Raw genomic sequence first — 15,078 nt, forward strand, 5'->3', positions numbered from 1 at the left:
TTATCATTTTCCTCTAATCACTCCTTCCATCTATGTAGTCAGCCAGTCAATCGATCCGTCAGTCAACCATCCACCATGGAATGCGTCCTCCTAACCATGGCCATCTTCACCACCCTCCTGGCCCTCATCTCAGTGATCCTCCGCAACCTCGTCCCGCTCAAGACCCGGCGGAACCCCGACCGCGCCGACGGTCTCGCCAACCTCGCCATGGTGCTGGCCCTGGTGGAACTGGGCCTGACCATGACGGCAAGCCTCAACGGACTGGGCGACTTGCCCTCACACCCTCTCCAGTCCCAGGAACAGCGGGAAAATTCGGGAAAAGCGGAGTATCCCTTCCCGGTCCACTACGCCATCATCTCGAGCCACTTCTACCTGTTATCCAGCATGACGGCCAAGGCGGCGGCTTGCCTCATGTGCCTCAAAGTGATGGCCCCGCGCAAGGGGGACAATGAGAACATGGAATCGTCATCGTCCCTATCATCCTCCCACGGCAAGATCGCCACGTCGTCTTGGCACCGGAGGGGTACTGGACCATCCTAATCGCCACCGTCATCATCAGTTTCCTAACGCTGGGCCTGACGACCACCGCGACCCGGGCGAGTATCGGCGCCGAGGCGGGCGACAGGGTGATCGTGATAGCGCTCCGAGTTCACGGGGCCTGGAGCGCGGCGTCGGACCTGGTGCTGGCGCTGTTTCCGACGCTTTTCCTGAGCCGGCTGGCGATGCTGGCTAAGAAGCGCGCGGCGTTGTGGGGGATCATGGGGTTTGGCGTCATGTAAGTCATTCGCGGGGAGGGGGGAAAGGGCGTCATAGTCTTAGAAAACCTCGGAGTCGGTACTGACTTGCGTCTCTTCTCAGCGTCGCAGCATGTGCAGTCGTCAAGTGCGTCCATGGCGATAACCTGTACAAGACCATCCTGTGGGGAAGGTAAGTAGTCCCTCGCTTCTCCCCCCTTTCCTCCCTTTCAAGCATCCAAGCTGCTCGAGACTTACACGAAACAAACCCACCCTATCTGATTTCCACCTCCCATCATGTTCCACCCCCTTTCCCAGGAGCCCCAAACCCAAGAAACCAACCGACTAACCCCTTTCCTTCCAAGCTACAGTCTAGAACAAAACCTCGGCATAACCGCCCTCAACCTCCCAACCTACACCCCCTCTTCGCCAGCCTCTGCCGAGGCCTGACCATGTCCACGACAACGACAACATCGACCAGCACCAGCACCACCGCAAAGACCAAAACCATTGCCTCCGTCAGCCAACGCCGCGGCGAGGAGGACGACAACACCATCTTCCTCGAGTCCCTGTCCAACATGCACGGCCGCCAAAAGGGCTCCTGGCATCGGAGGCAGATCACCATCCAGTCTTCTTCCCACTGCGCAGGAGATGGGGAAAGTGCCAGGAAGGACAACAACAAGAAGAAGGGGGGCGGTGTCTTCTTGCATGCTCTGGAGAGGTTACGGACCCGAGATCCCAGTTCCTCCTCACCCGGAGATGGCGGCGAGGCAAACAACCTAGCGACGGGAAGCCAACGGAATCTCATCTGGTGCGGTAGCGACTGTACTGCCGACCGCAGGTCAGAAAAGGGGGATACGGAGCCCAACAAGAAGGGCCAGGAGGGCAACAACATCCCGAGGGGCAATTGGATAGAGAGCGGCATCATGAAGACGGTCAGTATCAGGGTTAATAGCGGCGAGAACTTCGACGTAGAACTTTGGGAGCTGGGAGCCAGAGAACGCTGAACCTCGTAGCCAGCCGGAAAGCGAAACGAATATAAAATATGAACAATGATATCCATGCAATATGTGGCATTAAATAGTTACTATGACTTTAGCTTATATTTGTCGCAGTAAATGACGGCATTGCCGCATCCTTTCGTACACCGGTAGCCCTCCCTCCTTGAATATTCAACTCGTAACTCCTCCACTGACGTCCCTTCCCCGATCCGCCCAAGAGACTTTTTAGGCTTTTCAGAGAGATCCCCGAATAGCATCCCCACCAGTACAGGCTACATTGCATCGTCCTCTGCCCGACTATGTAGTCGCAGCATTTCGTACGCAACATTTCAGTACCTTCGTAGCAAGTTTGCGGCAGGCCACAAATTCGAGCAATCGAGTTTTGTTCCCAGCCACCATCAAACGTGGCCTCATTTTACTGCCTTCCGCCGCTTCGGACAACTTGGCGCCATGATCGTGTGCAGCTTGTAGCAACATTCGAGTGGCCCCCAGCCACCCGTCGCACTAATTCCCTCCCCAGCCAAGACACCGTAGCCATTGACCCCATTACGTAGTCGAATAAAGAAATAGATGTAGATGCCGTTGATGTGTAGTAAAGATTTTGTGACTGCCGAAGCTAGGATGCTGTATATACGGGCGCTCGCCAAGGCTGGCTAACTGGGGCCGAGGCTGCCAAATGGATTATCATGAAGTGGATGAAGGTGGCCCAAGAGGTATATGCTTGTGCGTAAAGTGTAGACAGACCGCCGAACGCCGGAAGATCCAAATCAAAGTATATGAGAAATAATGTGACAATCATGATAAGACCAGTTGCAGAAAGTCTTGCTGGCGACAAAATAAAGGCGGCACGAGGCGCCTATAGCTGGGTATCTGTCGAATAATTTTCAGAAATGAATAGACGGTAAGGTCAGCACAAAGTGGCACACAACCACATTCTGGCAACGCAGGGGTATTCGCCGTGGGGCAGGTTTAGAAGTTTTGCGAGATACCGGCACTCTGTTGTGGGTAATGCGATGGGTTCTCGATCCTCGTGTTCCTCCGTGCTGGGTTGTCGCGAATAACGGGTTGAGCTCCGCCGGCGCCTGGTTGGCTTTCGTTGTAGGGATTGCCATACTGGTCGTAATAGGCGTTGGTGCCGCCGTAAGCGACGCCAACATTGTTCTCCGCCGAGCCTTCGGATCGGCCGGTGGCACTGTAGGACGACGATGCATTGGACGGTCCGCGGTGGACGTTGCCGTTGCCGCGCGTTTCGGCAGTCGAAGGCCCCATCGCACCGAGGATTTCACCCTCGGGCGAACGCGAGCCGTCAGACATCAGTGGTTCTCCTGATCTAGTGTCAGATGCATTGCCCCATGTAGGACCGTTAATCTCTGAGTACGGCGCACCTGCTGCTCCACCAGACATGGTCGTTGAAGCCTTGCGACCCGTAGATCCTCCTAGGGTGGTCGAGCCCCAACCACGATATCCAGAGGAGGCGTCTTCCTTCATCTCGTACGCGCCGCCGGCACCACCCACATCAGGCATGGTAGGATCCGCATTGGGGTTGTAAATGTAGTCTTCAACCTCCTTCCGCCTCTCCTCTTCGGCATCCTTTCGCTGCTTGCGCTTCCTCCACAGGAAAATGCCAGCGACCACCAGAAGTGCAACAGCAGCAATCGGAACCACTACCGCAACAGCGATCTTGCCTTGCTGATTCAATCCACCCGACGATGCCTCATTAGACTGCAGAATGTTACCGCCGTTTGGAGAAGTTCCTGATGGGTCATCTGGAGACACGGTCGGGGTTGATACAGCAGTTGAAGTGATGGTCTTGACCACTGTGCTCCCATTTTCGGATGTGATGATTGTGGTCGGGATGAGAGTGGTGCTCGGCTCCGGCGGCGGCTTCTTGGTGGTTTGCTGCGTTGGCGATGTTTGCAGAGTGCTTGGCTTTGTTGGGCTAGGCTGATCGGTTTTGCTGGGCTCAGTGGTTGGCGCAGTAGTGGGTGCCGTGGTAGGTGCCGTGGTCGGCGCAGTGGTAGGCGCTGTGGTCGGCGCAGTAGTTGGCGCGGCCGTAGGCGTTGTAGGGTCTGGTTGTTTCGTCGTAGGCTGCTGCGTGGGAGTAGTAGGCTGCTGCTGTGTCGTCGGTGAAGGGTCTGACGATGGTGAGGGAGCTGGCTCTTTGGTGGGAGTAGTAGGAGCGGCCGCCGGTGAAGTATCGGGCGACGACGCTTGCGTCGGGGCTGCAGAGGTGGGTGTGTCAGTACTAGGGCTTGGTTTAGACGTGGCATCAGTAGTAACGGGATCTGACTGAGTCGTCAAATCCACGCCCTGTGTGTCCGTACTTGTAGCGTTAGAAGCCGACATGGCGAATTGCCTTGCGCTTAACACCCTTGGATATAATTGCCTGGTTGTTGGAGGTGCCATGTTAGCGCGTGCATCGAGAGTATGTGAGGGACATGCTGAGGTGAGCAGGTAGGAAAACGGAAAAGAGAACGAGTCGACGCGATGATGTTCAACAACATGAGTGATCGTTGGTCACAACCGAGCCTAATTGACTGTTGTGCGCCAGGAACGCTTACTGCGGTTGTAACAGATCTTGTCAAACTCGTGCTAGAGCCTAGCCGTACATTCAAGGGACGAGACACCGAATACGTGGAAGACAAGTTCCATTCGCGCGCGCTGTGCAGCAAACAGGCTGAATCATTGGTAACAGAAGGGACGAACTAACCTTCACAGAGGACTTGGCAGCGCAATTGGCTGATTGATACCAGCGCGAGCAGTCGGGAAAGACTGGATGAGAGAGGTCGCGAGCGGCCGGCGATGATGGAGAGAGATGTTTCGAATGATGCGACTTGAGACGAACAAAAAAGACGGGACAAGCACGGCGCTGGCGGCTGTTCTCTCTCCTTCCCGCTATTATTAGAGAGAAAGTGGGAAGAACTGTGGCCACGGACAGCAGCAGGCGCTCAGGCGACTTGAACTACTGAGCGGCGGAGGGAAGCGACAGGGCCAGAAACGGGCGATTAGCCAGACAAGGCAAAGCCCTGGTCAGCAGCGTGGCTGAGGTAGTGTCGCTATCTCGTGTTGATTGCTCGTGTCTCTCGGCTCATGTGAGACGAGCCGAAATGATTGGTCAGGAGCAAGCCGGGCCAAAGCAGAAACAGCAAGTGCCAAAGATGTGCTGCAGGGCCTCCCAAAATGGATGATACAACACAGCACCACCCTGATTGCTTCAGGTATTGCTCTACACCGTCTGAGAGTCCGGGGTCTGGGGATACTGGGACCTTCGGAATTAAAAGGTGCTTCTTTTGCAAAATAGAAAAGGAAGGGTTTCGATAACGATTTGAGTGAGTGAATAAGTCCCCCAGAGTGAGCGAGGGAGCGAGCGTCGGGACGAGGAATAAGAAAACAGTGTGGACTGAGAAAACACCGTCGGGTAAGACAGCAGGGATGTCGTTGCGAACGGGAGGTAGGATTGGGTAGGTTGAAGGTAAGCCCAATTAAGATTCAGTCGGGGGTGTGGCAGTGGTGCCAATAGCGCAGTGCAGTGCAGTCCGTCTCTTCTTCTGCTTCTTCTTGATCACCTTCTTCAGCAGTAGCAGCGAAAGCAGAAAGTGATTGCTGGCTAGCAATTGGAGGTTGAGGCGTGCGTGTGCAAGGCAGGCCAGAACTCTGGGTAGTGCGGTATGCAAGCGCAGATGCAAGGAAACCTGGTATTGCGCTTGTGGGATGCGCTCAATCTGGAATTGAAATTGACACCAGCAAGAGTAATGTACCTGTCAAGTTTCCAATGACAAGCCACGCGAACAAGCCTAAAAACCAAGCCTAATTTTTCAGGGTTGATTCCTTTGACCGGGGGAGGATTGCTTTTCTGGCTGACGTCGTCGTCGTCGTCTTCTTCTTCCTCTTGGGCACCCTGGAGCGGTGTGATGGTCAATTCGTCCTTGAAGAGAAAGGATGAACGCGAGGAGCTGAGGAGAGAAAAAGAGAGGAAGAGATGGGAATTGACCCGGCGACAGGAAATCGGGAGGGCGATCGATGATGAAAAGACAAGGGTCACCCAGATGAATAATACTGGGACAGGTACGCGGTAGCCTGCCTGCTGGCCCGACTACCTCGTACTCAATTTTCCTTATTATTATTAGTCGTGCCTGGGTAGAGCGTCCCGCTGTGGAGCAGAGTGCGCTGCCTGTGTGTGTGTGTTCCTCCGAGCGTTGCAGGGTGCTGGAGAGGAAGTTGTGGCAGGATGATCCCCGGGGGTCTAGCAAGAGGCTACACCTGCTAGTCTTGTCGCTCGCTATGTATTGCAGAGAGGCTTTTACTGGAAGAAGTGATTGATCAAGTGTCCACCAGTTACGCTGCAAGCCAGCTACTACCTGTAGCAGGAAATGTGCCGGGCAGTCCGCCGTGGGATTGCCGGAGGCGTTCAATTGATGCGCCCAGTTTGCACCTTCTTCCACGGAATGAATACTGAGTACCGAAAGAGCTGTAATAGTTTGTTGGTCAAACTTGTCAGATGTCGATCAACTGTATTGCACGACTCAGGGGCCCTGTCAGCGTCGAGGCTTGAACCGTGGAGTATATTCTGGCCCTCCAGCGTGGGCGTGTAACGTTTCGGGTGACTCGTGCGGATTGTCGTTTAGATTGCTGATCCAAGTTCTTCTCTGCTGTTTCGGCTTGGATCGATCTGTAGATATTTTTCCAAGATATCGATTTTTCTGTTTCGTCTCCTTCGTAATTGACTAAGAGCAATTCCCATAGAGTTACCGATGCTGTCCTAGCGTTGCTCTGTAGAAATTTGACGAGCTTTGGTCGTTGGGAGCTCGTGTAAGTGAAGGCGTTGCGGGGTACTGGGCTGAATGTCGGTAGCCGCCGATTCGTCGGTGGCAGTGGCCCTTGGACAGTAAGGCAAGGTGTATGCTGTTGGTTGCGGCCTATAAACGCCGAGGTTCACGTAGTAAGTATGTAGCTTATATTCTAAAAAGCCAATGCCGCGAGTCGTGGAATCGTGAGTAGAAGGAAGGAGGCGTCGTCGTCGTCGTCTGAGTCGTCGAAAGGTTTCCTCTCTGGTTTCTTCTTCTTCTTCCAGGTAACCAACCGGAAGTTGCGGGCGGATTTTGAAGAGAGGGAGAGAAACGGGGGCGCCGATCTCCAAGTGAGCTATCAAGGTAGGTCAGATACGCAAGTGGGCTCAAAACAGACTCAACTCCTCCTCACGTCGTCCGATTCGTCGATGGTGTATCTATCCCCTCTGGCTGAGGCTGCTGCAGGTCAAAAGCTCCGCCGAAGGGGTCAATGGATGGATGGAGGTTCGATAGGTAATACGAAGGGGCCGGCAAGGTGAGCAAAAGTAAGCTGCTGTGCTGTGGTGCATGCAAAGAAACAAGAGGCGGTCAGATTCAGCTGATGCTATCTTGGGCTGTTGTGCTATGCCAGCCACCTCCGAAAGAGGCTTGCCTTGCAGGTTGGTTATGATTCTTTCTGGCCGTTACACACTCGGCCTGCTGTGAGAGACCAGATATTTGAGACCGCGAGCCTCATTTGGCAAGACCAGTGGGAACCCTTTCAACAAGATATCATCCGTCAGGCTTTCTCCCCCAACCATTTGTTCAATGGTGTTCGGTGATCTTGGTCTGGCGTACAGCCAATAATACTGTTTCACGTATAGCAGCTATGACCTATGACACTACCGCAGTCTTTCGCAGCCGGTGAGCTCTCTCCACATGCGTTCAACGTTGCCCAGTTTAACACATGGGACATATTACGCCAAAACAAGCTTTGGAGACTCTCTCTCTCTCCAACGCCAGGCCGGCCAGGCCTTGCCAGAAGCGAGATCGAGCAGGAGATATGCTCCAATTGTATTTTCAACCCCGAACACCTCATGCAACCTACTGGCCCAAAGCCTAGATTACTCGATAGAAGAGCACGAATCGCTTGCCCGTGCATTGCAGCAGGAGGGTACAGCCAAGGTAGCTGCATACTACACACCGTCTCTCTCTCCGCGTACATACCGCTCGCTCTGTCTATCGCTGTTCCTTCTTCTTCTTCTTCCCCGCAACCCGTCCCGTACGATAGACATTCGACGCATTAGTGAGCCAGCCTAGAATGGTTATAGTGCCGTAATAACCGTCAAGCAGCTTCCGAACCTACCAGGTTCCCAAGGGGGCAGGAGGGTAAGCAAGCAAGCAGGCAAGCCGGACAATCAGCTGCCAGCAGGGCGAGTGTCGATGAGTAAGGACCGTCCCCCGGGCTAGCCCTGCCTGCCAGCGAAGCTGTCGCTGGTCGCATATCATCAATGACGAAAAAGTCCCAGAGCTCGTCTAAGGATTTCCACAATTACCAAGTGGTGTTTGTTGTTCAGCCAGGGAGCTCCCTGGAAAAGCAGCGGCTCCCTTCTCCGAGAGTCGTTTTTTGGTACCCAATCAGAGCCGGTGCTCGGTCTGATAGTCCAGCGATTGATTCAAGACGGCCGAGAGGAGTCCATTTTTTGGCCAAAGTTTCGAACAGGCCCGGCCGGGCTCCAAACCGGGTGAGGATGTGTGCTCCCAAATAGATACATACTAGAACCCCAGTGGCCGGCGTCATCCTTTCCTTCTACTATTACTTAGTAACCGAAGGTCGAGACCAAATGCCGCACACCCTTGAGTTACAATCCAATCGACCTGACAGAAACCGTGGACAAAAATAACCCTTTACGCCACGTACGACGTAGGATTGCTGGACAATCTACGTGTATGTTGTCAAGACTACGACAGACTTACTGACTGAGTTTACCCGATGCACTTTCACAAGCAAGTCGTATGCTCTCGTTGATGATTTCAGAATTATGGCAAAAGAACTGGCTCGACCTCCAAGACTGACCCCAAACGTCTCCTAACCTACAAGGCCGGCGAAATTGCCAATGACGTGAGCAGGTTACACTGTCGCCCATTCGATATATTAACGCCGGCGCAGCTAAGCATCTGAAACCTCCTTGGCCAGGAGGCGGCCAGGAGCAAGTCGACCAACTTGGGAGGGAGAGAGGAGGGGGTTTGTGCTCAGCCGCCGAGGACCAGAACACAGAGGCCAGAGGACGGGAGAAACGAAACACAATCGTACGTCATCCCCCAGCCAAACCGGCCCGGGAGTTTGGAAGGTTTTTTTTTGTTTTCGTCCCACCCCTTGCCCCCTGAAAAAGAAGCAGCTGAAGAAGAGCCTCCATTCCGAGCCTCCTCTTCTTCACACTAGCCAACGAACCGCGCCAAAAGAAAAGGGCGACAGAAAACTGGAGAAATACGAACTTGTCTCATTGGCCTTTGTTGTGTGTGTGTGTGTGTGCATTTCCCAACTACGACTACTTAATAAGTAATACGTAGGTAGGTTCAACCGCGCGATCTCCGATCGTACTCTATTGATTGATTGTCACTTTCATGCGACGGCCGTGCTTCCGGTCAATTTTTGAGCTCGATTTACATACTCTGTCTGGCAATGCCTGATGTTGATCTTGGCGTGTTTTCTAGTGTGATTGCAAGAGGATTGACTGATCTCGGAGATTGAAGCCTTCCAGTTCCAGAGCGGCCAGGCGGGTAAGTGTTAACCCCCTACAGGCTTACTACCTTACCTAAGTAGCATGTGGACTCCTCACTTCATCGCACGCACACCGATTGATGATGGTGCCTTGAAGAGCATGACAGAAACAACTTGCCTGCCCAGATAGATAGATAAATGCATCATACACAAACGCCCACACACAACGCACTTGAAAGTCCAAGCAAAATGCCTAGCTAATCTCGGTCCACGGAGCGGAGGTCTCGGGCTGGTGGCGGCGCGCCGGTCCTAAATACATACGTACTTATGCAAACCAGCCAGCCCCAACGATGCTCGTTCGTATCGATTGCTTTGCTTTCTGTCTCGGAGTCCAGAGACATTTCGCCCCCTCAAGGTGGACATCATCGCTATATCTGCATGATTGCCCGCCCTATTGCATTAGTCCTCGTAAGTAAACGGGGTCCCCCTTCTGCATCAATCCACCCTGCAAGGACAGCCGTTGGAAGGAATTTCTTTTCCGAACCGATCCTTCTTCCCCAGCGTGCGGGAATCCACCATCCCAGGCGCAGATTGGATGGATGCATAGCCCAGGATGAGAGCGATATACTGCCAACGGCAGAAAGCCACGGTTGATGGTCGATAGCAAAAGGCATAGTACTGAGGCAAGCTTGGGATGTGTGTTCAGCACCTACCGCGCAATATCATATCACATCATGAGAGTAGGCACTAAATATACCTGTTTCCAATACTCACGTCCATAAGTCTCAGGGGAAAAGAAAAACCCAGAATGCACACGATATCTGAGACATAAACAGTTATGCACAACAATTAATTCAGCGACGCGATGAGACAGGTTCGTCGGCTTGGCCTTGATCTGGGAGTTGCTGTAGGGACGACCAGCACCATCGTAAAGCGTGTGTCGTATGCTGCCTTGATCCGAATAGAGCAAAATACATACCTATGTACTCATACGGCTAAGTATGGTCCCCAAGGTACCTGAAACGATCCCTAGATCACACAGTAACCATCTCCCGAATAGACCAGCTATACCACTCATGTTAGTCTATGCAGTATCAGTCGAACTCATCGCATACTAGTCACTGAACACGATAGGTGGCGATGGCTCCCCGTCTATAGCGGTCGGCTTCTGAAATTGCAGACAAAGAGTTTTATATACAGCATCGTCTAGAGAAGCCCCCAGATCCACCACCTATATATAGACATATGCAATGGTTGTAGAGCTTTCAATAAATAAGAAGGGAATGAATGATGTTGTTATACTTTTGAAATACCAATTGCACCTAAATTCCGCTCTATATATGTGTAGTGTTTATATACTAATGTGTATATGTCAAAATAAGACGTATAAGTTTGTGCGTTGACATTGGCAACTTTGCCCGCCATGATGCATGCATTTCGAAGATCTTCCTTCAAACGACAAGAGATAGGTAAATAAGATGAACGCATTTGCTAGGGTATCCAGTCGCGGAAGAGCCAATTCGTTAAGAGATCCCAAATATCGCCTAAATTGCAAGCCCGCAAAATCGGACAAGGGAGCGAGCAGAGAAAACATTATGTAGTATGCAAGAAACCCACCCGGCATAATCAGTCAGACCGTAGCGCGTGCGTATGCCCTGGGGCACACAAAGCCTCAGTGCGAAGGGATGACAAGTATGAGTTGTCACGCCTTAGTGACGCATGCCCCATTTGGGCTTCAGCTCGTCACCCATCGCGGCGTTGGTGAAGACTTGGTCACCAGGAAGGCGACTGACACGGCCAGCTCCATTGCGGATAGCACTGTTGGCTGCGGACGAAATGCCACTGCCCATAGAGCGGACACTGCCGGCGTCGCTCATGTTCTCGGGGTCCTTGAAACGCTTAGGGGAGCGAAGTCGAGACCAGTGAACGTGCTGGACTTGCGCAAGACGTGGCTGGGGTATGTTAGCTACTAGAGTTATACAATAATGATCAATGGAATACTTACGGGCTTGGCAGGGCGGACATCTCATCGAAAGAGCTTGCAATCGGCGAGGCAATAGGAATGGCCAGCTGGTACGGGCGACGCTCGCCAAGTGGGCTCTGGGATCGGCCAGCTGCCTGATCCTTGAAGGTAGGAGGAGGCGCGAAATCAAGGGGGTTGGAGATGAGGAATGCGTCGTCCTTGAGCTTGCCTGGTGTCGGCAGCGTGCTCAGAGCACTAGGCGGGGGAAGAGGCTTCTTGTTGGGTCCTCGACCCATCTGACCGGAGGCCGACGAACCAGGTCGCGGGCTCGACATGCCAAATCGGCCGGGGCCGGAGGAGATTGTCGATCCAGCTCTGGGGCGAGGAGGACCGCGGGGTCCGGGTGAGAATGAGCCATGGGGACCTCCTGGTCCTCGCGGGCCCGGGCCACCAGGCATTGGGCGCCTGTTGCTCGGGGGCGGGGTCATGGCACGGCGAGTGATAGGCTCCGCGTAGGGCATAACGAATGCATTGGAATCCGGGTCATAGAAAGCAGCATCACCACCCATGTAGCCTGTGTCGTAGTCCTCAACGTACTGTGCCCGTTGTGCTTGCGGCAGAGGGGGCATTGGTGGGCGCTCCTCCTTGCTCTCCTCGAAATATTCCTTGTAGAACGATCGGATTCTGTTGGCACGGGCTTCGGGGTCATCTGATGCAAGGAAGTCATCCGGCGGCAGAGGGCGCTGGCCAACAGACAACCGGTTGTTTGCCTTCTGGGGAACGTTTAGACCAGCGGGTTCCTGAACATCATCATTGGCTCTCGACGCCTTTCGGCCTCTGTCCTCCGGAGTATCTGGCTCATCCTCACCAACACTGAACTGGAAGTTGGCATAGTCTTCGTACTCGGAAGGCACATCAGAAACAACGGGCCTGGAGTCCTTGCGGCCGCCTCTGGGGGTTTCGGGCAGGGCACCAGTAGGAGGCGGCGAAGGCTGAGCTTTAGGATCCATGATTGCCAATCCTGCGGGAATGGGACTAGGGGAAGCGTCTTTACGTGCGACAGGAGCCGGTTCCGTGAGTTCTGGCATTGACGGCATATCGACGAAAGGAGAGGGGACTTGAGGCAGGGCAGAGTTATCATCGGTGAACTTGAATTCGCTCTTGGCCGGCGGTGCGGATTGAGGAACCTCCGGCTCGACGGACGGCTTGCGAGGGGCTTCATGGGCCGCGGGAGGGGCCGTAGGAAGAGGCGAAGTTGGGAGCGAGTTTTGGCGAGGGGGGAGAGCGGAGGTGGTCGTGACAATGGGTCTGGGCTTGAACGACGTGTTGCGGTCTTTCGGGACGGAGTGAATTGAACCAGAGTCACTGTGGGTGTACGTCTTGATGTGGCGATAAGGGTCCTCGTGCTGATGAATGGTCTTGGCCAGGGAGTTGAGCGATTCCCGAGACTGCTGAATATCCGGGGGCAGAAGGTAGGGACTAGAGAGGTTCATGTCCATTGACAGGCCCTTGGTGTGATGGGAAGCACTGAGACCCTTCTCTGCGTTACCTCCAAACAGGGTGCTCTTGCGTTTGGTACCTTTGCCGCCCACCACCGTCTCCGAGCCGAAATCCATGGACTTGTACTTGTCGTCGGCCATTTCCGCCGCATGTCTCCTGGTAGTTTTGCGATGCAAGTAAAACAGGACGCCCACCAGAATGACGACGGGGATGCTACAAATGCCATTAGCAAAACGGTTAACCGCATCACACCCCATCGCGTAGGGACTTACACAACGGCAATGGTGACCGGGCCGGTCAGCGTACCGCCGACAGGCTTCTCACATGCCGGCGAATTGTCACCAGGTTCACAATCCTTTCGTCTCAACAGATGCGACGGCGATTTCTCGAGCATCGAGGTCAAATTTGGCAGTGCGTCGCGTTGCTCGAGCGGTGCGAGCTGGTTGATGGGTCTGGTCGGTATCCGTGGGCCAAGGCCGTGGACGTGGCGCGCTCCAAGTCCATGCACATGGCGATGGATGTGGTTTTGAAGATGATTTCCCTCCATGATTCCAACTTCCCTAACTTTCTCTTTCGATCCTTCCACTCAAGCTACCGTACGTTGACTGTGTACTTGTCGCCGGCAGTATATTAAAGAATTGGTGTTGTTGCTGGTATAAGCCGAGGAATTAAGTTCTGGTTTTGAGGAGAGCAACTGCTATTACTCATATCAATCCACAGAGAATCGTCGTGATGTTCGTAATTGCAATTAGGGAACGAATGCGGCCGGGAACGAGAAATGCGTTGTTGCCTGGGTCTTCTGTCGTGTCGAATGCAGTGGTACCTGTGTAAACCGGGGAAACAGGATTGGTGATAGGAGCGGCAGCGGCGTCGTCAAAGAGTGACTCTGTATGTATTTTGATGCTGGTGCTAAAAGAATGGCTAGAAGGTTACTTCCGAATGAATGAGTGAATGAATGGACGAACGCCCGCTGGCAGGCAAATGGCCGATAGACCGATTATTGTCAAAGGAGCCCGCAGAATTAGGTAGGTGTGAGGTGAGGTTGAAGGAGAGATCCTAAGATAGGGAGACTCGAGAACGAGAAAACCCGAGGCGGCCTGGAAGCACGAGTAGAACGACCTAAGGTGGAAGTGAGATTGTTCGTGTTGTGGATACCTCCTCCTTGCTCTGCATATTACTGTACCGTACAGTACCGTACCCTTCTACCTACTCCTGCTCCTACCTACCGTACCGTAGCAGCCGCCAGACCAGACTGTTCGACTCGACTGGGCTGCCTGCAGTGCAGTGCTTGTAGGCTGGTACCTGCGGGTTGCAGTGGTGCTGCGCTGGACAGACAGCGAGCAGGCGGTGGGCTCCAATGGCAACATGGGAAGGCTGGCGACTTGGGGCGGGTTTGTGGGCTGTCGGTCCACTGAAGCCAAGGCCTAGCGCAGGTACCTGGTACCTGCATCTCATTTCCGATGACCTTGGAAATGACCTCTCATTCGACCAATCCGTCTGCCCCTGCAACGGCTTGCTGCAAAGGGGTGCTGGCTGCGGAGTCTCCTCAGTGGGTATGTTTAACCTGAGTGGCCCCCCTGTTCCTGGTTGTATTGTTTTTCCAATGGACGGATTGGAATTCCCGCGAGATTATCACCTGTCCCGCGAGACTCTTGTGCACGATACAACGAGGCATGTACAGGTGTGGCGTTGCTGGCAGCAGCCAGCCCGTTGGATATGTACTTAAGTCAAAGGATGGATAGAGAACAGAACCGATTAATGTATAAGGTTGCGTCTATCGGTTCAAGGCTCTCTTGGTGAGAAGTACATAGGTAGGGAGGTAGGTATGCGTTGATCGCTCAATGATAGACGGCAGGATACACAAGATCCAGATAAGTAAGTCTACATGGATGATTAGAGTGTGCCAAGTGTGCAGCTATTTTCAGTATCCGTCCTTTGAGTGGCTGTCAGGCGCATAGCGAGGCAATGATTGGATGATGGGATATGCAGGAACAGTGAGCATAACCCAGTCCAAGCCAATGCTGTTGTTCCATCGCACTAGTCGGTCGCCGCCCGCGTCTCCGCTCAGGGGAAGAGCACGATAGTGCCCAGCTAGATCCGATGTATTCGCGTGCCGCAATTTGGGTGCATCTCTACTTCCAGGCATGGCCGCTGCGAGGTCGTAGTAATTTCCCAGAAGGAGAGCGCCCTCTGTTAGGGGGCGTCGGTTAGGTCTAGGGCGCCCCGGCATTGACACGCGCCCACAATTGGAAAAGGGTCAGAGGCAGAGGCCTTCAACGGGCCCACTGCTGGCAACTTGCGGTAAAATGCTCAATAGCGACACACACTGCCACACAATCCAGCTGGGACGCTACTGCTACCTTCCGGCCTACCTATCTGCCTAGGAACATCC

At 53.7% G+C, this 15,078-nt stretch overlaps 3 protein-coding genes across 3 annotated transcripts; 1 reads left to right on the forward strand and 2 right to left on the reverse strand.

Annotated features, from left to right (window-relative positions):
• Window positions 1-96: 96 nt before the first annotated feature.
• Window positions 97-1,741, forward strand: PG997_000494 (uncharacterized protein; the record flags this gene model as incomplete). Its single annotated transcript, XM_066804809.1, has 4 exons — window positions 97-464; window positions 560-775; window positions 859-927; window positions 1,168-1,741. The coding sequence occupies 4 exons, from the start codon at window positions 97-99 to the stop codon at window positions 1,739-1,741; spliced, it is 1,227 nt and encodes a 408-aa protein (XP_066674582.1).
• Window positions 1,742-2,704: 963 nt separating this feature from the next.
• PG997_000495 (uncharacterized protein) lies at window positions 2,705-4,081 on the reverse strand (the record flags this gene model as incomplete). Its single annotated transcript, XM_066804810.1, has 1 exon — window positions 2,705-4,081. One exon carries the CDS (start codon window positions 4,079-4,081, stop codon window positions 2,705-2,707), a length of 1,377 nt encoding a protein of 458 aa, XP_066674583.1.
• A 6,851-nt stretch (window positions 4,082-10,932) lies between these two features.
• On the reverse strand, window positions 10,933-13,233 carry PG997_000496 (uncharacterized protein; the record flags this gene model as incomplete). The annotated part of the gene is made up of 3 exons (XM_066804811.1): window positions 10,933-11,083; window positions 11,229-12,899; window positions 12,959-13,233. 3 exons carry the CDS (start codon window positions 13,231-13,233, stop codon window positions 10,933-10,935), a joined length of 2,097 nt encoding a protein of 698 aa, XP_066674584.1.
• Window positions 13,234-15,078: the final 1,845 nt, after the last annotated feature.

The sequence above is a fragment of the Apiospora hydei genome (assembly GCF_038363865.1).
Source record: "Apiospora hydei strain CBS 114990 chromosome Unknown utg000002l_segment0_segment0, whole genome shotgun sequence".
In the NCBI taxonomy this organism is placed as follows: Eukaryota; Fungi; Ascomycota; class Sordariomycetes; order Amphisphaeriales; family Apiosporaceae; genus Apiospora; species Apiospora hydei.